This window comes from Callionymus lyra, chromosome 2 (genome assembly GCF_982586985.1).
Source record: "Callionymus lyra chromosome 2, fCalLyr1.hap1.1, whole genome shotgun sequence".
NCBI classification, from domain to species: Eukaryota; Metazoa; Chordata; class Actinopteri; order Syngnathiformes; family Callionymidae; genus Callionymus; species Callionymus lyra.
Window position 1 is genome coordinate 21,834,174 of NC_141819.1, and position 26,333 is coordinate 21,860,506.

At 42.1% G+C, this 26,333-nt stretch overlaps 1 protein-coding gene across 2 annotated transcripts in view; it reads right to left on the bottom strand.

Annotated features, from left to right (window-relative positions):
- wnk4a (WNK lysine deficient protein kinase 4a) overlaps positions 1–26,333 on the bottom strand; it is a 42,746-nt gene that overhangs the window by 2,094 nt on the left and 14,319 nt on the right. The window contains exons 3-20 of one of the 2 annotated variants that reach the window (XM_087784088.1): positions 21,691–21,863; positions 20,976–21,196; positions 20,735–20,892; positions 17,107–17,195; positions 16,011–16,230; positions 13,783–14,131; positions 12,680–12,828; positions 11,947–12,020; positions 10,534–10,669; positions 9,490–9,606; positions 7,843–8,016; positions 6,583–6,637; positions 6,327–6,449; positions 4,144–4,883; positions 2,822–2,888; positions 1,366–1,945; positions 214–419; positions 42–139 (exon numbers count right to left, since the gene is read on the bottom strand). In XM_087784088.1, the coding sequence (XP_087640214.1) occupies positions 42–139; positions 214–419; positions 1,366–1,945; positions 2,822–2,888; positions 4,144–4,883; positions 6,327–6,449; positions 6,583–6,637; positions 7,843–8,016; positions 9,490–9,606; positions 10,534–10,669; positions 11,947–12,020; positions 12,680–12,828; positions 13,783–14,131; positions 16,011–16,230; positions 17,107–17,195; positions 20,735–20,892; positions 20,976–21,196; positions 21,691–21,863 (3,729 nt within the window). The remainder of the gene's footprint in view (positions 1–41; positions 140–213; positions 420–1,365; positions 1,946–2,821; positions 2,889–4,143; positions 4,884–6,326; positions 6,450–6,582; positions 6,638–7,842; positions 8,017–9,489; positions 9,607–10,533; positions 10,670–11,946; positions 12,021–12,679; positions 12,829–13,782; positions 14,132–16,010; positions 16,231–17,106; positions 17,196–20,734; positions 20,893–20,975; positions 21,197–21,690; positions 21,864–26,333) is intronic. The other variant, XM_087784089.1, reaches the window with a different exon arrangement.

Here is a 26,333-nt window from a genome sequence, read left to right on the forward strand (position 1 = left end):
GTGGGTCATATTTTTGATTTCCGTGTCATGATTCCTCTCACCATTCGACTGATGTCTGTAGCAAATTTGACACCTTTGTTGTGCTTGTCCTGCGAGCCGCTGCTGCTGCTGCCCCCGAGAGAGTTTCTCCGGATGATGCCTGAAGAGAGACGAACCGTTAGCGACGATCGAACGAAGGGAACGTGAGCAGCCCAGGGAAGTTCTTCAGCCCACCTTGGAGCGGCAGGATGTCCAGGCGCTGCAGGCTGTTCCTGCGAGAGGACGGGAAACCGTTGCCCTTCGAGAGACGCCGCTGACGGCTCGACAACATGGCCGCCGGAGCCACGATGCCCGGCGGGGGAACCTTCCCCATCTTCTCGTACAACTCCTCGATCTCTCGCTTCTGGGCCGCCTGCAGGGTTTGCACCTCCGACAAATGCCTGAAGGAAATCACAGAAGTATTTGAAATTAAGATGGTGTTCAAGTGGTAAACAGTAACAATTGTTGGTACAATAAAGGTATGTGGTGTTTTAGTAGTTGGTGGTAGTACAAGATGTAGTAGTAGTAGCAGAGACAGTAGTCTTTTATAAGTTGTTTATAAGCACTAGATAGCATCAACTAATAAACACCTTTTGCCTTCATAATTTTGAATTTTGGATTAAACTTCTAAAGCTCAAAATATTTTTCAACATACTCTGCTGGCACCTGTTCTTTAGTCTCAAAAGTACTCGTTAGTAGAACTAGTGGCAGTAGCAGTCATATTAGTTAATAGATTCAGTTGTCGTAGGAACAAAACAAAAAAACAGTAAAGGTAGTACATGTAGTGGTAGTAGTAAAAGTTGTTGTTAATGTAATAGATGTAAAGGCAGCAGAAGTTGTAGCTAATGTAGGAGTAGGAGTACAAGTAATGGTAAAGCAATGGTTGTAAAAGAAGATGTGGTTGAAAGACGAGAGGAGGAGTAGTTGCTGTAGTGAGTGTAGCAGTAGTAAAATAAGTAGTACTAGTTGAAGTTAATTTAGCAGTACTAAATGTAATACTAGTGGTTTTAGTTAATGTAGCAGTAGCAAAAGTAGTAGTAGTGGTGGTTGTAGTTATTCTAGGAGTAGTAAAATTAATAGTTGTAGTAGTTAATCTAGGAGTAGTCAAAGTAGTAGAAGTAGTAGTTGATGTAGCAGTAGTAAAAGTAGTAGTAATAGTAGCAGTCAATGTAGCAGTAGTAAAAGTAATAGTAGTATTAGTTCATGTAACAGTAGTAAAAGTAATAGTAGTAGTAGTTCATGTAGCAGTAGTAAAACTAGTAGTCATAAATGTGCTAGCATTAGTGTTTTAAGATGACAAAATACAGTCAAAACTTTATTTACAAAGATGTGTTTAAAGACACCTACTTCTCTCTCAGCTCCTGCAGTTCCTCCAACATGTCCTCGTCGTCACTGTCGGAGTCATCACTGCTCAGATAGGGGGCGCTGTGATTGTAGGTCATCATCCACAGATGATGGAGAGCGTTGTTATACTGCGGGCTACCTGCGGCGCCGTCCCACAACCGTCCCTCCAGCTCGGCCGCCGAGAGCCCACTGTCGGCCGACGTGCCCAGCAGACTGAGACTGTAGGCCCTCCTGCGACTTCTCTTCCTCAACCTGGGCCGCTCATCCACTTGTTCCTCTCCTTCCTCGTCCTCCTCTTCATCATCCTCTTCCTCCTCGGCATCCTGCTGCAGCTGCTGCTGCTCCTGGCTCGCCTGCCACAGAGTCTGGCCGTCATGCAAGACCCCGGTCCTGTGCAGGTGCTGGTGAGGGGGTGACATGGTGAGGGAGGTCCCCAGGCTGGTCTCGGACCCGGCCTGCTCCTCGGTGCTGCTCTCCGAGGACGTGGTGTCGCTGTCCGATTCCACTGGAGCCACTGGGAGCACCGGTGCTGGAACTTCCTTACTGGGAGACACTTGGAAGCGACCCACTTTCACTGGGGCGTCTGTGGGATAGATTGAAGACGGATTGTTACGATTCAACACCTGCTTATTGTGACTAAAGTTACACTCAAGACATGGGTATAGTTTGTCCCTGGGGACCACATGTGGTCCTTTTTTTTGGCCCTCATGAGGTCAAAGATCATTTAGAAATCAATTCTCTTTGAATTTATCTTTATTATTCATTACTTGTCTCTAAAATATTTTTATTTTAGGACTTTTATCCTGTGATTTTTTCATATTTACTGGCAATTAAAGCCTTAAGTAAAGATTAAACAGTAACAAAAAGTAATATGCTGCATCAAAAAAGCCTCTGTACACATTTAAAATATTGCTAATGTATACGCTAATTCCCCAAAGGAACTTTCCCCCGAGGGTTCAATGAACTAATGTCTTTCCAGCTGAGGTCATGAACACTCTCACAGAGGTTTTATTTGTTGTACAGTTTTGCGGCTCAACATCCTGCAGTACCCCCGCTACACCACCTGGCGTCTCCCTCCCTGTAAACACGTCTGGACCAGGAGCTGGAACAGAAGGTCTCTGTTCATTGTGGCTTCGGTTAAGAGGGTATAAACAGAGACAGGTGTGGAAGTGGGAGGACAGCCTTTAACGAGCCGGGCCGCTCTCCCATTGGCCGCCGGCGGGAGGGCGGGACCGCCATCACACCTACGTTGTGTCCACAGTGAATGGAACATTACATCCCGGCCCCGTGGTTACGCAAGGCCAGTACCAGTAATGGGTGATAATGTCACCGGGGGATTTGACTCGAGACTATTTAGACCCCAAACATCATAAAAACGGAGCATGTGGGTTTGTTTGGGTTGCAAACAGACTTTTTAAATCCCACTACTGGACTGGTCACATGACCGCGGCGCTCTTACCTGATGTCGGACTGATGGTGACACTGGTGTCGGGTACAGCAGGGTGAGATGGACGGATCAGGGGTAACTGCAGAACAAACACACGATCGGCTGATGGTTATTAAATCTGTGTGTACACGTTCACCCAGGTGAGTTGTAATTTACCTGGTCGTAGGTTAAAAGAGGTTATACGCCAACGTTAGACAAAAATAACTTGGAGAACGATTTTAAACTTAAACCCACAAACTAAAATATCTACACGTGTTTATTAGCTGATGCTATCTAGTGCGGGTTCGTGTGGCTCAGTTTAAACGTGAAGAAACTGTTTGAGCTTCAAATAAATGATCTGAGAGCAAAAGGTTTACAAAGAGTTTGTAAACATTGAACTAGTTTTTCTTGCAGCGAACCAGAGGGAGCTAGCATCCGCTAATAAACAAACACAAAGTTAGCTCAAACTGCAAAATGGTTTTATTTTACTGTGTTTCTAAACATTAACTTTTGGCCTTAGTTAATACATTCTAAGCTCTTTGCTTTAACTTACTTTAATTACTCTAAAAGTAAACTTCATTTAAAATAAATCCAGCTGCTGGAAACAAGTGCTAGATAGCATCCGCTAATAAATGAACACAGTTAGCTGAAACGATGTTTTTAATGGGTTTGATTACTTACTAGTTTTTCCAAACATAATTTTTTTTGTCTTAGTTTCTTCATTCTAAGTTTTAAAATCTTTAATTAGTAATTAGTTTAGTTAATATTTGGTTTACGGTAATAGAAACCCAGCTGCAGCAAACCAGAACTGGCTAGCATTAGCTTATAAGTAATCACAAAGTTAGCTAAAAAAAAAAAAAAAAGCCTTTCTAGTTGGTTTTGTAACTTTTCTGTTTTGTCAAACCTGAACAATTGGGATTAACTGATTCAATTCTACGCTCTTTGATTTAGCTAAAATATATTATTACCAAATAGATTAGTTTAAAATTGAAATAAAAAGGTTACGGAAGTCCAGCTGCAACAAGCTAGCACTAGATAGCATCAGCTAATAAAAACAAAGGTAATTCATGGTCTTGAATTAACTTTAAATATAAGGCCTTAAATCAGTCTCTACTGGCACTTGACTTGTTCCTGAAAAATATGTTTCTTCTATTTATACCCAAGACCAGGAGTGAATGCATATTAGGATGTTTATGTCACTATAGTCCATTTAACTTTGAGTAAAGGCTGCACACAACAATAACTAGAATCCTTTGACAAATATTCTTACTTTTCAAAATCTGTAAATTATTTTGAAGTGAGACTTTCACTAGTTATTCTGTCACTGAGAAAAACACCCTTATTCAGCTACTCACAGTGCTCTGTGGACTGTCAGGAGTCAGAGGTGAAAGGTCAGACAAGGACATCAGACTAGACGCGTCAGACGGCTCGGCTGGGATCTGTGCATAGAACGGGGCTTCATAGTTGACGTTGGGTGAGGCGCGGGTCTGCTGAGGAGAGCTCGGGGGAGGCGTGGAGGTCATGAAGGGTGGCGGGGTGGCACACGTCCAGATCTGAGCCTCTTGGCTGTGGAACTCCGGCGTGTGGATGCGGGGCGGCGTGCCCGGACTGTGGTAGACATTCTGGGTCTGCAGGTTGGGGGCGGAGAAGTGAAGGTCTGCGGGTGGAGTCTGGTAGTGCGGCGGATAGGGATACCCCGATTGACCGTGAAAACCCGGGTATGAGTGCATCCCCTGGGAGGGCGGGATGAAGGACTGGGCCATGCTCATGGCCATGGAGAGGACGTTAGCCAACGAGAACAGGGGCTGCGTGTGTGAGGGCCACATGTTGGGGTGCTGCGGCATCGACATGCCCTCGTTGCTGACCGGGCTCTCGTGATGAAAACCCGGGGATCCCGGAGCCGGCGAGGAGGCGGGGAAATTGGGGTTACTGGCCACGCGGGTGAGAGGAGAGTGGACCCCCACTGGTTTAGGGGAGCCTGGAGAGCCTGGGTAGGGGAAGTGGGTGTTGCCCATGTAGGGCGAGTGGTAATGCTGGTGGTGCGGCAGCAGGGAGGCCGGGTGGTGGTGCTGGTGCTGGAAGTGATGGGGGGAGCCTGGAAGACAGAAACATATTTTAAAATGATCGTCACATCCAGAGAACAGCTAAGTTAAAACATAACTGGTTCCATCTAGAATCAAACTATAAAAATAAAGCAAGTATACAGAGATGTAGTCATCAGAAACACTTCCACATGATTCATTTTATGGTTTGTGAGGACTGCATGAGTAGAGTCAAAGGGCCACATGTGGCCCCCCCTGGTGGCCTGGGTTGTTTATCTGATGAAATACTTTGGCGATCTCAATCTGAAAAGATGGCAGAAAATAAATGAAGAAGTAATTTAATTTAATAAATTAATTTTAATCTCCTCAGGGGCCACATTATATAATGTGACTGTTGTGAGGGGCCCTCAAGCCAAAAGAGGGGAGCAAAGAGTCAAAATATAATAGAATAACCTTTGAAATACTAAGAAAGTAAGAGTAAGATAAAAAATCAACATGAAATCAACCTAATTATGCCAATAAAAAAGAAGAGTTTTGAATATTGATATTTACTCAAATTATTTTAAGGGGCAAATCTATTTACAAAAAGGAAAACTAACTGAAAAAGTCCTAATTAAATAACTTGACATTGTTTAGCAGTCAGAAACACTTTATACATGTTCTACACCTCAATAGGGCCAAAGAAATACAGTGAAATACAGTGAAATCCTGGGCTGCACATGTCTGTTCTAGGGTCTGCTCGTGTTACCGAGAGAACAAAGATTGTTTATTCGAGTCTCGGGCTGATTGTCGTGGTGAGCTTAGAACAAGGCAGGAGTTTCTTCAGGTCATGACGAATCAGTTGAAATGGAAGACACGTGTCTGCCAACATCCTGGACTGATTGGGACATTAAAGCATCGGTATATCCTCACGTCTTCGTGGGGGGGGGGGGGTTCATGAGCTGCTTCCTTTGATTTGAAATTCACCTCAACAGCATGGTAACTAAAGACACCTTCATTTGCTGATGATGCAAAATGCTCTTTATTCCGTGGAAACTCAGAGTGGGCTGGAGCGCCGGAGGGATTGTGAAAGTGGTGGAGCGGCATGTGTCCAGCCGGACGGAAACACGGAGGGGATGAGGATGTTCAAATGGCCCGGGGTTGGGGGGGACATGTGTGTTCTTTTACACTTCAAATGCCCCTCCTGTGGGGAACCCAAACGGAGGGAGGAGGCCTTCTTGGAAATGCTGCAGGAGTTTGGCAGCCAGATGTTGCAGAGTATCGTCGTATTCACAGTGACACCATTCACAGCCGGGGCCCTCCAGGTGAGGTCATCACCCTCGGGGCCCCGGCGAGCACAGACGACAGCTTTGAGGTGTGTTGATGGCGCCGAACGTCTGAACAATATCAAGTAGGCGGGGGAGTTTATGAGCAAGCTGACTTTGACTCACGGTACTCGACGGTAAACAATGGCGAAAACCTCAAACCGCGACCATGTTTTTTTTTGTTTTTTTTACCTGCAGTATTGTGGAAGGACTGTGAGCGTGTAAGAGGTCGACCAGGTGAAGTAATGTCTGAAGCAAAGATGTCGCCGTTGGAAAGCTGAGGGCCGTGCATCTCTACTCTCTGGTTAGATATATCTACGACGAGACACATGCACACGATCATGCGCAGAACGTTAATGGCGAATCACAGCTGAGCACCAGAGGATGCAGAAGCACTAGACTAGCAGTTAGTTTCACTACAGTCGTACGAGAGGTTGTCGGGACTCACCAGGCAGCGACGAGGAGGAGAGCGTTCGAGGGAGGGATTGACTGTGCAGGTTTGGCTGGAGGAGAAGACAACATTTTACGTGCCCCGCTTATTGGTTGACAATATCACAATCAGACTCATACTTCAAAGTTCAACTCAAGTTTATTAAAAGTATCTCAAGACACTTGAAAGTTTAAGTAAGACTATATTGGAGAAAAGAAAAACAGATCCCAGTGATTCAACAAAGTGTGAATCACAGCATGGCAGTGGCGAGAAAAAAACAACTTATTTTAGGCAGAAACCTCGAGCAGAACCAGACTCAGTGTTAGCGGCCTCCTGCTTCTTCCTGTTACGGACAGTTTGGTAAAAATACATGTTGTACGGCCCATGACCTTTGACTGCTAAAAGATTTTCTTTTGTGAAATTCTGGTTTACTTGCTTTTTATTATTATCGCCAATTAGGTCATGTGATCATCTTGCTGATCTCTAATCAAAAAAAAATAAGCATTTTCAGTTAAACTCTCAGTAAACGTCGATAATAGCGTTGTTAAAAACTAGGAAAATGAATAAAACCATTCAATATATAAATCCCAGGACACACCTGAATCAGTGAAATAGATAAACTTCCACGTGGCTGATATTTGACAATGATTTAGAGTTGTAGGTGAAATCTTTAGGCTGTGAAAAGTGTTTATTTGAGGAGCAACTCAGATGTTTCAATCTCCTGGTATTTGTTCACTCATTTACGGGGACGTATTAAACACACATTAATCACTAAAAGAGTCAACTTGTCATCGCTCCGGTGGTTTCTGCAGCAGACATGTCCTGACTTTTCTCTTTAAAAAAAATAGAGACCAGAAACCATTTATATATCCAACATCACCACTTATGGCCTCACGTGGCACCAAAGGGTTGCGTGATTTATGAGTCTACAGACAACTTTTCGACAGAAGGCCGTATCTGAACCAGAATTAGAGGTGACAAAACAAGCCAGCAAGTGTCTGGATTGAACGCTACCTGTAGGTGGTTTTCTCTGTGGTTGGAAAGCAAACTGACTGGACAAGCTTGGACTTCCAGGGATTCAAGCTCCATTTATATATAAACCAAATCTAGCCGCAAGTCCCGGAATAGGCCGTAAGAGTTATGATGACCACGGCGAGGAGAAGTGCTCCTCTGGGAACACGTCTGAAACCGTTTTGCTCACCAGACACTTCTGACTTGGATGATATATAACGCTTTCATTTTTAACTCATCAGTATCAATGTGTTTATAGCTGCTGACCTGAGAGGAAGACAGATTGTTGAGAGCGCCGGTGAAGGCCGGCGGGACGGCCCTGTGACCCGTGGAATGGAGCTCCTGATCTTTCGTCATCAGAGCTTCAGCCCGTTTGATGATGTCACCCATTCTGTGGATGAATCCCTCCTTTTCGGACGGCAGGATGAATTCATTGTGGACCTGTTGAACACAATAGATAACACAAGTGAATCTCATGACTGGGTTAATATTATTCAGTTTGTTGTTGGTTTGAATGTCTTTGTTTTTACAAATATGAAGACAAGAAGAAACATATATAACAGTTTGAATTAAGAACTGATATTTAGACATTTACAATCTTTTCTTGATAATAACCACTCAAGTTCTTACATCAATATATATGACAAACTACTACAGAATACTGTCTGTTGGTCACATGATACAAACAGGAGTTACTACTATATTTCATTTATATATATATATATATATATATACATTTCAGACATCCGAGTAGGTCCTAATAATTGTTAAAATCCCAGTTTGAAGCATATGGATTTGCAAGTATACAAGCGTTTCTCTAGGATCAAGACTTTATATCTTTAGTTATGATATATACTGTATATTTTTTTTATACACTTTAAGATGCTTTTCTGATGCATGTGACCACACAGATCATGGTCAACCATTCCAGGTTCTAATTCATTCTTATATACAGTACGTTTTCAGGCCGAGAACCCCGAGCGTGAAACGTAAACAGCTGATTTTCTATAATGTGGAAAATCAACCAAAGGAATTTTTCCGGAAGAATCAGATTAGATATTCTGGAGTGAGAAGCGAGAACAGCAGCTATGATGTAGAAGATGCAGGAACTCAAACCACATCGTCTGAAGAATGGAGCTCTGGGACAACTTGGCCTCAGACATCAAGACGTGAGGTCGTCAGCGTTCGCCAATCATTTTAGCTGAAAATCAGTGTTTCATGGGTCTAAAATAGTATGACGGGAATAATTGTTTTGCAAATGATTTATGTGTCAGTGGTGTCTTTATTTAGTTTCAGTTCAAGTCATCTGATGCGATAACAGCTGTAGGTAACACGGAGAATATGCTGCTGTTGTATCTGACTAACTCAAGCGAGAACATTTCTTGACTTGGTGTCTGGATCAAGTACTAGACGCTCACAAAACAAATTTATTCCTTCAGTTGGCAGAGAAACAAAAGTAAAACCCAGATGGATCGTTGACAGTGATTTAAAATGCAGTCTGAGGTTGTGAATTATGCAGTTTCCCGTCAGCATGGCAAACTTCAGACCATTTAAAAGCACAAAAACCACACATTCTGTTGTGATGCCAACCCTCCTCACCCCCCCGAGGTGCTGCTTAACAAAAGCTCCCTGTGTGCGTTTTTTTTTTTTGGAAGCTGAACGTACAGTGAACAAGAAGTGCTGCTACAATTACACCATCCGACTTTTTTTCCCCTCTAATGCATCTAGAGAAGCGAATAACTGCCGTTGTCAGTTCATTTCCTCTGAATGAGAGACAATGTCAGCTGCTGAGAGACGCTTGGTTCAAAAACGTGATGGTTTTAAAATCCACAGCAAAGATGGACGGACGGGTGGAAGTCAGTATCGCGGCCGCTGCGATTACATAACGTCTTGACAGCAACAAAAGTGACTCACCATGACGGCTGCAATGTCATCGGGGTTGTCGCCATCCAGGTCGAACTTGAATGTCACCATCTTGTCGTTGTGGGTCTGCAGTTGACACTCCACCACCCGGTCTACTTTGTCAGAGAGCTGCAATACCCAGAGAATGTATAGAGGCACATTAAAGAGCAAAGAAATTATAGTACAAACTTAAAAGCAAGAATTAAAAAATTCAAAGGCAAAAGAAAATGTTCAATTATGACGTTATAAGTAAGTAAGTAAGTAAGTAATTTTTATTTATATAGCGCTTTTCCAGACCAGGGTCACAAAGCGCTTTAACAATCAAAACAATACTTAAAAAAGTATATACTTTAAAGATCAAGATAATACTGAGAACAAATAAAAAGAACTGCTTAAATCTACCCATCCGTCCATCTATATACATATATATATATATATATTATATATATATATATACTGTATATATCTATATTTCTTCTTGTCTTTATATTTGTAAAAACAAATGAACCTTTAATTCTACCAGACATTCAAACCAACAACAAATTGAATAATATTTACTCAGTCATGATGTATTTATATTCTATGTATATATATATATATATATATATATATATATATTTATATATATATATATATATTGTCTTATCATTTTTTTTTTTTTTTTTTTAAAAAGGTCAGCCTTTATTATATTTTCCATGATTTTCTACTGCACTATATAAGTAGGTAAAATACATTAATGTTTAATATGTAATGTTGAACAACTGTACTGAAGCACTAGTTGGTGGAACCCTTGAACGCCAAGTCTATAAAAATAATACAAATTCTAGGAGAAAATAAGAAAATAAGAGTTGGACTAATCAAAATAAGTAATTCTAATTGGCTAACATACCAGTTTTACACGAGTCTGACTTCTTGTTGGTCAAATTAAAACAGACAAATGGACGCATGAGGCCCTCATGCCGCACTTTAACCTGGTCTAATTCAGCTACGATCTGGTTAAGGACCTTTAAGGAAGCTTTCTACTTCATTTAAAAAACTTCCAGAGTGGTATCTCACCCCTGTGATGCGCAGTCTGGAGCGCGCTCTTCTCCGAAACAGCTTCGCTGCACTTTTCCTGGCAGCAGTTTTCTCGTTCTTCTCCGACTGACACTCGTTTCCATCGCTGAGACCTGATGTCACGTCCGACGCGTAGCTGTGAGAAAACAAACACGAACGGATGTAACAAACTAACTGACCATCAATGGATGTCGAATCTCAAAACACAAAAAAAGACCATGTTAGACGGTAGAATATAATTAATTTAGGGTGAGCGACCTTTACATCATCCATCATAACAGCAGTTACTACGTCGATCAAACACGTCCACCTTGACATGAAAAAGCAAATATCGGTCCTGACAGTCCGATGGAGCACCGAGCTGCAGCAGTAGCAGCTCCCCTGGGTGTAAACAGTAGATCCTAACAGCTAGCAGTCCAAATGGTGAGCATGCGGAGCAACACGTCCGTACAATTTGCGGTGTTTATGTGACACAATGAAGCTGTTTAAGATTTCAGAGAAGCGAAGAACACACGGCGGGTTTTATAAAAAGCTTGGGCTCTGCTAATTGTGTCTCCTGGGCCCATTGGGATCGCTGTGGTTACAGACTCCCCTCTCCAGCAAACATTTACAAGCCTTCTGGTTGGCAGAGATTAGCGGGCTCTATTTTAAACCCCCCAAACTCTCGGGTAACTACAGTTCAAAGCCGGTTTCCCTTCAAAACATTTGAGATTCAACCGAAACAAGGAGGACAATCCGAGTCAAAGACTCTCAAGGTCTTCCCGTGATGCATCAAATTGGACGCAGCAGCTGAAATGAGAAAACATTCTCCTGGATACCTCCCTTTTGGATGGAATTCCTGAAGTCAGTTACTCCAACATCCCACTATCATGGAAAACATTCATCAGAGACACCTGCTATGGAGCCGCTCCGCTGCAGTGAAAACACTGTTGTTGTCACAGATGGAGTTTGGCAAGGCGAGACTTACTCTAGTTTTTAACCGTAACATTGTGTAGTCATGCTTACTCTGTCACTGGATCTCCCTTCAGGCACAGTTTGTACTTGTTAAAGTCCTTGAAGGCTTGTTGGAGCAAAGTTTGGGAGGCGATGAAATGATATTGTGTAAGTTTGTTCTAAGAAAGTTCGCATCAGATGACGATTGGTCTTGTCATTACTACTTGTTGATCTCTCGCACCGGCCCCTCCTACCTCGAGAAAAAAGGTTGACCTTGTTCGAGGCAGAGTTCACCCTCCAGGTCCAACTTACGACCGACAACTCAGAGACCGGTAGCTCTAAGACTCGACGAGACTCAACCACATGCCTTCGCTAAATCCTCGATTAACTCGGGCCAAAAATTGTATAAATCATGTTGATGATTATCAGTGTTGCTGCACAGACAGGAAATGAGAATGTAATGAAGGATCAGAGGGTCACCTGTCCACGGGGGAGTTGCAGCCACTGGTGGGTCCGGAGCTGCCGTGATCCATGTTGTTGGAGACGGCTATACTCTATGAATAGAAAAGATTGTAGAGTAAACAGATGAATTCTCTCTCCGTGAATCAGTCTTCAGTTTGGGCTGCGGGACATTTTCCACATGTTGATCTACTTGGAGCTTTTGTTCCGAGCGTAAACAAACGTGACATATATGTACATATGTGTCCATGTGAGTGTATATGAACACGTCCCACATGTCTCCCGAGGGATCGGCGATAGGCTTGACAAAAAACCTTTGTTCAGATCCCTGTGGTGTTGGCTACATTTCTTGAACACTCGCGCTTTAAACTAGTGCTGGTTTATCTCAGAACAGTTTATTTGAACGTTGTTATAACATAATGCTTGATCTGTTACATATCATGTACTGTTCAAGAATCATATGATCCCAAATGTCCTAAATATTGCTTGTTTATTAATGTATGGCAAACTATCACACTTTTTTTTATGTCAATGTTACCTTTAAAATTAATTCTCAGAGTGTTTTTTTCAATCTCAATTTGTATTAGCCCTCATTTTATCTTTTTCATGACACATTTCTAATATATATTCCATTATATACATGCTTTAAACTTCAATTACATCTTTTTTAAATCATAATTATTGTGTAAAAATAACTATTTATAAAGTAACAATCCATCATTCCTGGTGAGACAGACTCATTTCCTTCACTGACCGTGGGGAATCGCAGTGCTGGGATGGAGAGTCCATTGGGGCAGTTTGTGGTGAGAGTGGTGGGCGGAGTCATGGGCGAGTTCAAGCCGCTGGTCTCCAGCTGATCCTGAAGTCCAGAGGAGCTCAGATAGCCGTCAGTCTCACAGTCAGCTGTCTCAACAAAGAATATGAGCCATTATTAGCATGTGACCAAGCATGGCACGCCGCACACACCAACAACTACACACACACATACACACCACACTTTAACTGGCAGTTCACAGATGTTTATCACCAACACACTTCAAAATACGATCAAATAATTCAGACATCTTCCATCACGAAAAGCAACAGTATAAAAATAAAGGTCAAAACATAAGTGTCAGCCGATACGGCAAAAGTCCCTCAGCGTACGCGAATAATTGTGTTAACATGTCACTTGTGTACGCCCTTGATGCTGCGAGTTTGTTGTGAAGATCAACTTTCATTCAGTCATATGACAAACAAGTGACTGAGATATTTTGAAACGAAAATGTAATCACTATTTATTATGACAGCGGAGGAGAATCTTTTCTCCAAACAATCGTAGCATTCACTGCGCTGTCATGTCTTTTTCTACAACAACAAAATAAGGTTTCATGACTTTTAAAAACCCTTGCCTTGGAATGACTTTATACATATTTTGTGTTGTTTTTATTACATTAGCAACACTGACAAAATGCTCGTAAAGTCTAAAAAAAATAGCTTATTTAGCTCAGATGCTTGATAGTTGAAATAGCAGTGATATTTCAATGATGAAACTTGAGCCTTAAGTAATCGTAGCAATATGATGCACAATACACTGGGGGCTAACAAAGCTAAATTAGAAGTGGAAAGTAATTCAAATGTTAAAATATCTAAATCAGGGATCTCAAACTTGCAGTTTTCCATTATGGCCTGCGACACGATATTCTGCGGCCTTCCATTTCTTCTCTAAGTTTCGAGTCCTGGCAGACAATTCTCGATGTGACAGTGCTCAATGTTTTAATTATAAATTTAAAGTTGGTACCAAAAGTACTGACTACAGTTGAATGTTTTCTAACGTCCCTGTAGTGCGAACGTGTCAGGTATACAAACGTGTCTCACAGTTGACAGAGGAGAGGCTGTTGTGTCGGACATGGAAGTGCTGGTCCGCCTCAGGATCCTCCGGCTCCGCCGGGTAGCTGTAGCTGACGCCGGAGTCGGCCGAGCTGGTGACCGGAGACAGCACCGGAGCCGGAGGCGTCAGCGCCAGCCTGGGGGTCTCCACCTCGCCCGAAGCTTTGGGCGAGAGCAGCTGAGCTTCGGGTTCCTCCTCGATGGCCTCCTGCTTCCTCTTCAGCTCCGCCGCCTGCCGCCTCAACTTCTCCCTCTGGCGCTTGATGGTGGTCACCCGGTCACGTATGGCCTTGGCCACGAGCTTGAAGTCGGCCTCGCACACGAACCCGAGCACCACCTGCACCAAAACAACACGAGCGGTCAGGGCACAACAGCCACATGTGCGGGTGATTTATGGTCCACTCAGCATCTGAGACGACGTTTACAAAAGGTGAGCTACACTTCATGACCCGATGACGCAGATGATGACATCACAGGGCGACTCTGCGAAGGTCAACAATTAAAGAAGTTGGAACCAAAATAAACATGGCAATATCATGCAAACACAACTCATGTAGATTTCTGTGAATGTAACAAGCCTGTCAATGCTGCCGGTTTGAGGGACGACGAGTGGTGAGCAGTCAGGTTTTCACTGGAGGAAGCCAGGTTTAATGGAGGAATATCAATCAATAAATATTAAGTCTGTCTTAAATAACGCAGATTAATCGCCAGGATTATTCTTACTTTACATTTTAAAGCAATCTATTCATATACAGCAGCACAAAATGACTTGGATCTATGCTGAGCTGCAGTGGGAGCAAGTAGAGCACAGACCACCTGTAGAGTTGCTCACTATCGAAAAGTGTGCTTGTTTTAATGTGTTCAAAAACTGAACCGTCTCCAGGTGAAACCATCAGTCCAGGTTTTCAGGCACTAAGAGTTCTTTTGTGTGTCCAAAAACACACCTTCGGGTAAGTTTGTAAGTCCTGGTATGAAAATTACTTTAAGTTCACGAGAAAGTTCTCTCTAATCTACCATTTTTTATGGTCGACTTTTCGTCAAAATGTTATATTATCTATTAACAACAAAGAATCTTCAACAGCCGTGTTAATCGTTTTGTTAACATTAAGTGTTAAATATATATTTACGTATAAATATATTGCCCTCTTTATTGAATCGTTTTTTTTCATGCAAAATGAAATGCGATTAAAATGGAAAAAAACCTCTAGTTAATGATAATTAATCTGAATTAATCTACAGTTACTCTGTAGTCAATTTGATAAGAAATATTAAGTTGTTGATTTGCTGAATTGTTGTTGACTGAACTAATAATTACACCTTCAACTTAATTCTATAATAAAACACTCAAATCCGATCATGCTCTATGACAGTTAACCATTTCTAACACTGAACTTTAAAATATCTATGAAGTATATTAAACTCAAATTATTCTTATCTTTCTTTAGCACCGGTCAAGATGGCGTTAATACGTGTGAACAATTGCAGCTATTGAGCTACACGAAGTTACCATGTGGTTCCAGCAGCAAGCATCTGAGGGGCATCAGACCTCAGATTACATGACAGCTTTGTGAAAATTCAATCTTGATGAAAGCTGCCACAAAGAACGATCAACAAAGAGACTCATTAAAAATGACCTCCAAGGAAGACGGAGAGAGCGGCGGAACAGTGGGAGGGAACGACGGAACATAAGGCATAGGTTTGTCACGAGCAGGGGTCATCATTATATTATTAAAGACGTGACCTCGCAACTTCCCCGAGACCTGGGCTCGGATTTCCAGCCGCCGATGATTGAAGGCTTCGAAGTGACCTTGACAGACACGTTGTTGTTTCCCTTTATGGATCACGACAACGTCGGTGCTGACAAAACACGAACACAAATGGAGCAGAATCATGGAGGTGCTCACTGTTCAGGCGAGTGGGAGGAGCCTGCATTATTATCACAGGAACAATGGGTTTTCTATTGATAATTAGTTGTAGTCATTATAGTGGAAACGCAAACTAATCGGAAATTAAACACAGGAAATGTATCAAAAGCCAGCGCCACTTAAACCATGATGCGACAACAACAACGTCATCTGCCAATTCACAACGAATTCCTGACAGTCCGATCATGACGAACAACAACTGGAACATGTGACGGTCGACAGAAGACACTCCGAGAATCGATTCCGTCGCCGAGACGGACGAGCAAAAGGCCAGGAGGGGTCAACGCTCACCATCTCCTGAGCCACCTCCTCGGGAAGGTCCTTGTAGAGCTCGAACAGGAACTCGATGGCGTTGTTGTCCTTGTATTTGCCGTGAAGCTTCTTCGTGTCGTCCATGCGCAGCCACAGCTTTAACCCCGGCTTCACCGTGTCGTCCTCCTCCGCCAGCTCTACGTGGACGCCGTTGTTCTCCTGGAAGAAGGGATGTTCCAAGAGGTCTTGTATCGTGTACCTGCAGCAAATAGAAGAGACAAGTTAAAAGGGATGTTAAACAGATGTGTTGATTTAAGTGTGTTTTAAATAGATGTTAGGTTAGGTTAGGTTAGGTTAGGTACAACTTTATTGATCCCTCAGGAGGTCTCCTTCTGGAAATTGTTTTGTTGGACTTTATTGTACTCATCAGTATGTGTCCGATTGTACAAAACTCTCTCTCATTGAAATATTTACATTAAAAATGATCTTAAGTCCCGCCCACTGAAAAACACTTTGTTTTTCTCAAACTAAAATCTTGTTGACCATAACCACACTCACACTACTGTGATTGGTCAAACAATGAGGTTCTTCACCATGCGTCATTAATCCTGGAAGTTTCCACCTCCAATGGACTCATTGAATAAACAAAGCGGGCGTGATTACAGTTGGCTGGAGGAGGAGTGAAGCACGATTTCTTTCATAATGGACTTCACTCTTGTAACCTCTCTTTCGCTGAGATTTCAGACGGGGAAGAACTTTATAAAGTAATAAGTTCGAAACGTGGTTATGATGAGAGACTTACTGCATCTTAGAGAGGAAGACTTCAACATTTGAAACATGTGAGTGAGTCAGGAGAGTCGGGTTTTCACATTAGTTGCCATAAAAATGACACAATATTAAAAGACCAGACCTGAATGATGACCTTTTTTAGAATGATCTTGCTGTTACAGGGTTACTTGAATATAAATAACGAATTTATTCTTAGTTTTCTCAACTTGTTGTTAATTATAAACAAAGACAAGACAGCATTTTACAAAACATAATGTGGATTTCCTCTGGTGTCGTGATAATGAACCGCTATAGAGCTGGAGAAATGATAACTCCAACATGAAACACTTCAACACTGATCTGTTACCTTTCGTCTTTGTTCATTCGAATACAGCCCTCGATGATTTCCTTCAGCTCCGGGACTTTGACTTTGTAGAAGCTGTCGGGTTTAATGCCCTGTGAAGAAAAAGTCATTAGACTCCAAGAAGTGAAATAATAGTATAGAAATATATTTATTGTTAATATGTATCATCTTTATTGGTTTACATAATAATTACTGTGCAACAGTATGTAATAGAATAACAAAAATCTTATTCATATTATAACAAGAGCCAGTATGTCTCCCTTAAACTTTCTTGGTATACATACTGCTAAGTAAAGAAGCTTAAGAACAGCAAAATAATTCATTCAACAGGCATCAACAAACTTCATCTGCTTATTGAGTCGACATGTTTTCGGTACCAGCAGCAGCTGATGGTGACACTAAGTAGAAAACTGTCGACGATAGTTTAAATTTGTTCCATTCAGCAACACACGAGATAAAACCAGAGACAATCTTTCTCGTTGAAAGATTCTAAACACCAACACTACCTGTTCCTTTACCTTCTCCTGTGTATGTTGCCATTATTTATTTAATGCATTTTCTTCTAATCCTCGAGCGGCATCAACCTCTGACAGCCATAGAAATGTTTTGCTCATCTGTCAGAACAACATTTATCAAAAACAAATCCCTTCTGTCCAACAAATCCCGGGAGAGTTTCACTTCCTTTGGTGGATACATATTTGTCGAAGGGCCCGAGGCACCGAGACTCATGAAGCATGAAAGAAGTTCTCATTCTTCACGTCCTGGTACCAACGCGGAAAAGAACGTCACAGTCCTCTTTGTGATCGGCTTGACATCTACCTGTGTGGACCTGCCAACGCTGGACCGAGAGTCAACCACGTTGGAAAATACAGGTCTTCGTTGAAACCTCATGGTTTCCTTTCACATTAACCTCTCAGGAGGGGAAGGGAAATTAAATTAGGGAGTCGAATCGTGACAACTTCCACAGATGACCTTCTCTCTGTGTGAGATAAGATGGAGGGACGTGGAACCATCTTGGCTCAGGAGGAGCTGTTGGTGGCTAAAACACCCCAATAATTGAATTGACTCATGATGTTATCGTGCTGTGTCACGCTGTTTTCTTACTTCACTCACTGTCTTAACGACAAGAACATTTCTTTGCTAAAAATAACAGAATCTCACACAATGTTTTGCATGCAGCGCAAAACCAATTCCTTTTAAATAGACAGTGAAGGCAAATCACATTTCAGATAGCTTTCAGATCTATTCATTGTCAGGCTCCTCCTTACATCACTGATCTGATCCAGCCTTACACCCCAGCTCGGGCTCTGAGGTCTGTGGATCAGAATCTACTTATGGTTCCACGCACACGGCTCAGGACCGGAGGAGAGAAATCTTTTCAGGCTGTTGCTCCTAAGCTTTGGAACGATCTTCTTCTCTCTTTGCGCTTGATGGAGTCTACTGACTCCTTTAAGAAACATCTTAAGACGTTTCTATTTGTTCAGGCTTTTCCTTGATTTTTCCTGTGTTGTTCTCAGTATTATCTTGATCTTTAAAGTATGTACTTTTTTGAGTATTGTTTTGATTGTTTAAGCGCTTTGTGACCCTGGTCTAGAAAAGCGCTATATAAATAAATATTACTTACTTAATTCCTTACATAATCAAAGTTCCAGTTGAAACCACAAAATAAGTTCATTATGAAGATCTGAAGCAACTAGAATAGGGATTCCTTTGTAAGTGAAACTTTGTTAGCCACCTTCCCGATAAATCACTTGAGAGTCCATCCAAACTAGATTAAAGCTGCCACACGACCGTCCTCTAAGAGACCTCTAAGACCTAAACAAGAGGATTTTAAAGGTTTTTAAAACGTTGCGATTCAACAGAGATTTGTTCCGACTCTGGAATCTGTGGCGGCGAGACGTCAAGATGGAGCGAACGACAACAACTGAGACGTCCTGGAACCTTCTCACGGTGGCAGGACCGAGTGCCACGACTTCCTCGAGAAGTCAGCATTTTCCTAAAAGAGTCGACTAATTGCAAGAGAGACTTTAAATAAAGTGGACAGCGTTTTCTAAGGGCCTCTCTGTGCACATAAATGCAACTCATCACCTTATTTTCAATGAAAAGTTGTCGATAAAAATCATTGTCCTGTTGTTTTTGCCACCAACCACGTACAAATGTTATTTTTATCCTTTGTTATTGAAATTGTTAGATACTTAATATAATACAGCTTCCTGTATTTGAGTAGACCAATAAATATAAACATATCTTAACAATGAATTCCAAAAAGCAATCTAGAAAAAAGATAATTTAATGAAAGATGATGTTAATTTAAATTTGCGTATTAAGGAGGAAAACTCCAGTTTGAGCAGGAAGATACAAATAATTTACACTTGGAAATGTACTGGAGCTGGAAAACACAGATATATGAATGTAAAAAAAACTAAGCTAAATGAATACACTGGCATTGTTTCCGGTAGAATAATGTGCATTTATAGATTTTAAGATTCAAACTTAGGCCGTTTTTAGCCTCAAGTTTTGATGTCTATGTTCTTGAGAGAAGGAATTATTCTGGGGAAAATAAAACCTAATCTAATCCAGCATCTTATTTTAAAGCATTTAAGTAACACTATTTAAAACCCACTGGTTCAAATGCTAGGTTAGAAGTGTCTTTAAAGCGTCACAGTAGTAGACGCTGAGAACATGAACTGGACCGAGACGTTTACGGTGTGACGGATTCCGTCACTACTCGGCGCAAACACCTTGATGAAATTATAAAAAGTACAGCTAATATAATTTTTTTTACAAAGATCCTGTTACAGGTCTGCGTCCACTCGGCTGGGAACATTTGTGTTTGTGGAAAGAGTCTGACTCAGGGATATTGTCCGATTCCCACTTTCCAGCCGCTGTTTGCTTTACATATGTGAGAAACAAAAAAAAAAAGAGTTCTTTATAGTGTTGAGCCATAGTTTCCTAAAGTCGCCGTCGTCCGCGAACCAACGCGTCACTGCTGGACATACAGCTGCTTAATGCTTCTGTCGCCAAACTTCAGAACAACGTGTCCTTTGAGAACAATTATTTTCTCCTTTTTTTCATGTGACCTCACTCGTATACTTTTCACTTAATGCCTTTCTCTGATGGTTTCTGACTTCTAATGGAATTATCTGATTTGAAGCATGTGAGATATAATGAGGCTGCGACAGGAAACAAACAAATTATCGTTCAAAGAAAATTGAGAAGCCGCTGCTTATTCATCTTCAAACCAAACAGGTTCATTAGATAACAGTGATAAACTTTTGAATTAAGGATATGTCTTTGTTTGCCCTTCAGATCAGAGGTCTATAAATACTGCCCTGAAGACCAAAACACATTTGTAGGGATGACTTTTTGTCATACAAAACTGACGAGTGTGAAGACACTGTGATGTTGAAAGAATTGTCAAGAGTCCACGGACTTTTAACTTCCCAGAGGCTCTTCAGATTTCATGAGAAACTCAGTCATAACCAAATGTAGGCGAGGATTAAAGTGTGTTGCAAATGTCAGACCATTGTTTTGTATTTGATGATATACTGAGGTCGGATCATTCCAGTTCCACCAAGATTTAACTCCAGACACCGACTTACAAATGAAGGTTTTTCAGTCAGATACTCACACTGGTGACTTTGCGGTAGATCTGCGCAGCATTTTGGCACTCGGAGTACGGGTACTCTGAGGTGGCCATCTCCAGAATGCACATCCCGAAGGCGTAGACGTCCACGGCTTCGTCATATTTCTCCTCGTACATCTCCGGAGCCATGAACTCAGGGGTTCCTGCGGTGTTTCAAAAGAGGGCAGCCGTTGTAAAAGTGACTAACTATTTATGTTGCAATGACTAGTTCGGTCACTAGACTCACCAATGACACTTTTGGCAAAAGAGGCACTTTTAAGGGTGGCCAGCCCCAGGTCTCCGATCTTGACGGAGCCCGTGGGGCCGGTGATGAAGATGTTGTCACACTTGAGGTCTCTGTGGATGATGGGAGGGGTCCTCGTGTGCAGGAAGTGAAGCCCTTTGAGAATCTGATGACTCCACCGCTGCAGAAGCTTCAGCTTCATCTCCTTGAACCTCTTCAAGTACCTGGAACAGACGCGCACACCGGTCTAAACACACGGTCCAGCAGAAAGAGGAAGCTTTCAACAGAAGCATAAATACAGTCAATCTCTTAACCCAGAAGGGGAAGTTATAAACAGACCTGGATTTTCTCATGGGACGTCTTTTATTGTACCACAGAACAAAGAGTCCTCACGCAAATGATGAATGGGCCACTTACTTCATGGTGAACCCTTTCTTTTAAAGTAAAGCTCAAGAACTTTTTAGTACTATTAGCTACTACGCCTGACAGTTTTCAGAAAGTTTCTTATCTGTTAATTCCCTAAACGTAGTTGTGGGATCAATATTGGACAATTATCCATTAGGTTAGTTTTTTGACCTGAGGATACCCACAACCGTACTGTACAAAGCGGAAACCCAGGTTTACTTTTAACCCAAAGTTGCCTCAAGTTGCCGGACTATAGAGCAGCACCACCGGCCGACTCTCAAGAATGTGAAGAAGATTTCTCATTTCCGCTCACGTTTTGAGCGTCCCCGACGTCATGAGTTCCGTCACCAGGATGATGCACTTGTGTCCTTTCATAGTGGATTTCCAGGAGTCGTGGAAGCGCACGATGTTGGGGTGCTGCAGCACTTTCAGCATATCCACCTCCTCGCTGAACCGCTGGCGCTCCATTTTGGTGAGTTTCCGAGTCTGCGGAAGAAGGTCAAAGAAATTATGTTATCTGACCAGGTGGGTAGGAAGTCAGCGGGTTAGGCAGTCAGGTAGAGGGTTCATAAAAACACAAGTCCTGACAGATATTGCGCAACCTGCAGAGCAAACCGGCCATGACAACAGGTAACTAGGATACTTACACATGTGTACACACAGCGCCAGAATGAATAAATCAGAGTGGGTGACTCAAGGGTTGGACACAAACTCACTTGTGTCCCAGCCATGTGCTGTTGCGTAATCATGCAGCAATAACACAAACACAAACAAGGATCCAATCTGATAAATTGCTGTTACTTCAACTAATGAGAGCTGGAAACCGCGGGTTCCTCCGTGTAGCCGAGCCCCCGACGCTTACATAATCGTATAGATTTCCACCATAAGGTGAGCTCTGACTTCTCAGATCAAGATGTGGCGGGAGGGGGGGGTGGGGGGGGGGAGCTCCAAAACTCCATGTAAAGCCGAACTAAACACTGCAATCATGGATGCCAGACAAAGACATTTCTGTGCTTCCTCCAGGATGAATGCTTCAATTTAGCTGCAGCCGGAGTAACGCTGCCTGTGGTAGGTGCTTAGTGGAAAACTCTCGGGAGACGGGACGATGAATCCTGCATTGAGGCGGAATTCTGGGAAAATTGCTCTGCATGTGTTTGTGCTTACAATCAAGTCCACCGACAGCGCCACTCTCTCCCCGCTCGAGATGTGTCCGAGAGGCTTGGCAACACAAGCAGTCGAACTGTCCGACGACCTGAACTGGCACCGGAAAAGATCTCCTCGTACCCGCGTCAGTCACCTGTCGATCCGTCATTTGATACCCACGGCTCAAACAAGATGACCCCCTTCCTTGACAGCAAGACACAAGGTCTGCCTTTAAGTCGCTTGTTTTGCTTCTTCACGGAAGGGAACTTACACAAGCTCCGACTTTTAGCCCAGATTCATGATCTTTACCGTTTCAGAAAGAGTGAAAGTTAAGAGACGGTGTGTCTTGGAATACTTTACCAGAGTTAAACTAATGTGCCTCCAGGTATAGCATCTTCCAGTTATTTCAAAAACTTTACTCCAAGCCTCACATGGTAAACTCATAAAGGATAAAACAAGAGGTGTGGACAGGATTGTCAAACCATCATTGGCCTATGAACTGGATTTTATTTTAACAATGCAGATTCAAAAGAGTGTGTCATTAAACTCTTGCCTGCTTTCTAAAAATAAATAAATAACCGGACTGGCTATTACACAAGACATTTGCTGCTATTGTACGGTTCACGGCTGTTTTTCGGTTAAAGACACTGATAAGTCGAAAGCAAAGGTATGGTCATCAAAAGAAAAGTTACAAAATAAGGAGGAAGCTTCCAAACAACTTCAAAAAAAAAGTAAATGTGATTTTATTCAGTTTAACCTGCAGACACTATAAAAACAATAAAACAACTTATGTGGCTTTGGTGCCAGAATGTTTAAATATTGTTCAATGGTTGCTAAAGACACTTTTTCCAAAAGGATTTCTTATACTGGCAACAGTGTTCCCTGTTTACTGCACTATCAATGGATATACACTTGTGACATTTGCGTTTCATCTCCACGCCATCTGTCAATCCTCAATGTTTAAGGGTTGGTTCTATCAACCAGTCGGTCTAATGCACTCACAACATTTTCGATACAAGTTTAATCATGTTTGATTATGAAAACAGCACAAGTTTAAACACACACAAATGATGACTCCTGCAAGGATGAGTTGAAGAAGCAGTGAAAATGGGATTTTTGTTTATTTTAAATGCAATTGAATTACAATTGAATTACAAGTTTTTCCCTTCTCTGAGAGGTAACTAGCAATAAGCCTTGGCTTTGTAACTGTGATCTACTTCCTTGTTACTGTATTTATTTTTTAACTCTTCACTGTAAGGAATTTGAAACATTTCTTTGTTCTCGAGCAAGACTGCATCCTCCCTTCACAGTATGTCCCCGTCATATTTTACTATTCAACCGAAGAGATACGACTTTGTCGCTCCAAAAAAATGTAAAACATCCTGAAAACAGGCTCGTAAAGGTAAAAAGCTTGTTTCCCGTTTGATCTAAAAGTCCTGAAGGGTCACGTTGTTACACAAGAGTCTTTCACGGTGCACACTTCCACAGTGACACCAATAAGTGTGTAGCTTGTGAGTGAGTCAGTGGGTGTATGCGTCCATCTGGATATTTATGTATCTTAGATGTGATAACATCAGACCCCCGAGCAGAGAGCTCCCCCCCACGTGTGCAGGCGTGCTCCTCAATGTTTGTAGAACACAGACGGTGTAGCGTTAGCTGCAGCGACCCAGTCTCGCAGCACAGCGCCACACTTCCAGACCACAGAGTTTACTAGAGCCTGGCATCCCAGCGCTGCCATGATTGCAAAATAGTGAGGGGGGGAAAAATGCAGACATTCTTAGAAGAGCCCAAATCCTGCTGCGGCGAATCTGGACCACAAGAGTTCTAGAGTTGTGAGCTACTGGGATGGATTTTTCTCGTCCCACTGAAGGGATGTCAAACATACAATAGATGTCATGTTTTAAGCATGATGTGTAAATGATTTAATCTGGTTATCCAGCAATTTAATAATTCCTAATTATCCAAAGGAATCTCCCAAGGAATCAACAATGTTCCATCCATCCATCCATCCATAGGTCTATCTGTCCATCCATCTATCTATCCATCTATCCATCTGTCTGTCTATCTATCTATCATCCATATATCCATCTGTCTATCTATCTATCCATCTATTCATCCATCAATCAATCTACCCATCTGTCTATATATCTATCCATATATACATCTATCTATCTAACCGTCCATCTTTTCATCCATCAATCAATCTATCCATCTATTCATCTGTCCATCTGTCCATCTGTCCATCTGTCCATCTGTCCATCTGTCCATCTGTCCATCTGTCCATCTGTCTATCTGTCTATCTATCTATCCATATATATATCCATCCATCAATCAATCTATCAATCTATCCATCTATTCATCCATCCATCATCCATCATCCATCATCCATCATCCATCATCCATCATCCATCATCCATCATCCATCATCCATCATCCATCATCCATCATCCATCCATCCATTTATCTAAAAGTGATTTAAAATGTTCACTATCACCCCAAAAAACTGTCCTTTCTGTGGAATAATTGTGTCATAAGTGTAATGGCCTCGTGAGGATAGAAAGGTAACATCTTAAGTTAATTAAAAATTCATAAATTGACTGTCAAGTAAATGAAGGGTAGAAGGGGTTTTATGATGAAGAAGATTCATTAAGTCAAGTGAAAGGTTCATGAAAGGTAATGTGAAAGTTGTAACCATGTATGTTAGATAATAGTTAAGATCAGTTAGAAACACCCCATCGGGTAATATTCCAGTCACGTTTATTGCTACGCTAGGTGTTGCTAACAACTGTGTTGTTTAGTGAAATGGTTTTGTTGACACGACCAGGAAGTCTTTTTCACGACGTCAAAGAGATCCAGCCCACTAAGAAAGACTTCCCGAATAAACCACCGATTTACCAAAGAACCTGACAAACAACTCAACAACAACGACCAAAATAAAGGTTCCTCACACTAGTGGTTTTGGGGAAGACCATGTCCTACAGAAGCTGTTTACAATCGTGTGTATGCAAGTTTTCCATGGAATATTTCTCTGGACGTTTGACAGCCGAGGAAACAGACCAAATCATTGCGTAAAGCAACAGAACAAAAACAAACGGTTTGGAAAAGACGAGGAAATAGTCCAGATCCAAGTGTGAAGTGACCCTCTCTTCTCTCACTCCTCGATGACTTATTCTTAGCTGCAGCAGATGTGTGTGTGTGTGCTGGGGGTCCGAGCAGGGGAGTGTGTAACAGAGTGGAGTTACATAAGCAGTGTTGATGGTACAAGAGCCGCAGGTATTAAGGGGTCCCCGTCAGCGCCGCTATTATGACAACAGGAACCTGAACACCACACCGGAGAGAACACCTGAACCCAACCAGGTGCCTTACGCCTCGGGGTTTCACTTAGAACCGTCCTGTAGGGTCAAAGAAAGTCTGGCAGGGACCTGCAGAGCATCCCCCTCAGTGCCGACACACTGAGGTTTTTATATAAATCTTGACTAAACAAGGAAAGTAGGCCAAGTGGAAAAAAAAAAGGCATCTACAGTCTCAGAATCTGTGTCAAAGGTCTGGAGCATACATTTCTTCTTATTAGCTTATTTTCCAAAGAAAAAGACAAAGAAGAAGAAGGGATTTCACTTATAGACAGATCTGTAGGCAGCTCACACAACACGATCCACAACTTATAAGTTTGAATACTTATCAAAGCCATTTGTGGCGGTCATGAGTGAGAGTGAGAGATAAGACATTGAAATGTAACCATTAGTTGCACAACATTCAATCGTAATTAAAGGTGTGGTCTTCAACGGAACCTCACACAAAAACACGTTTGTCCTG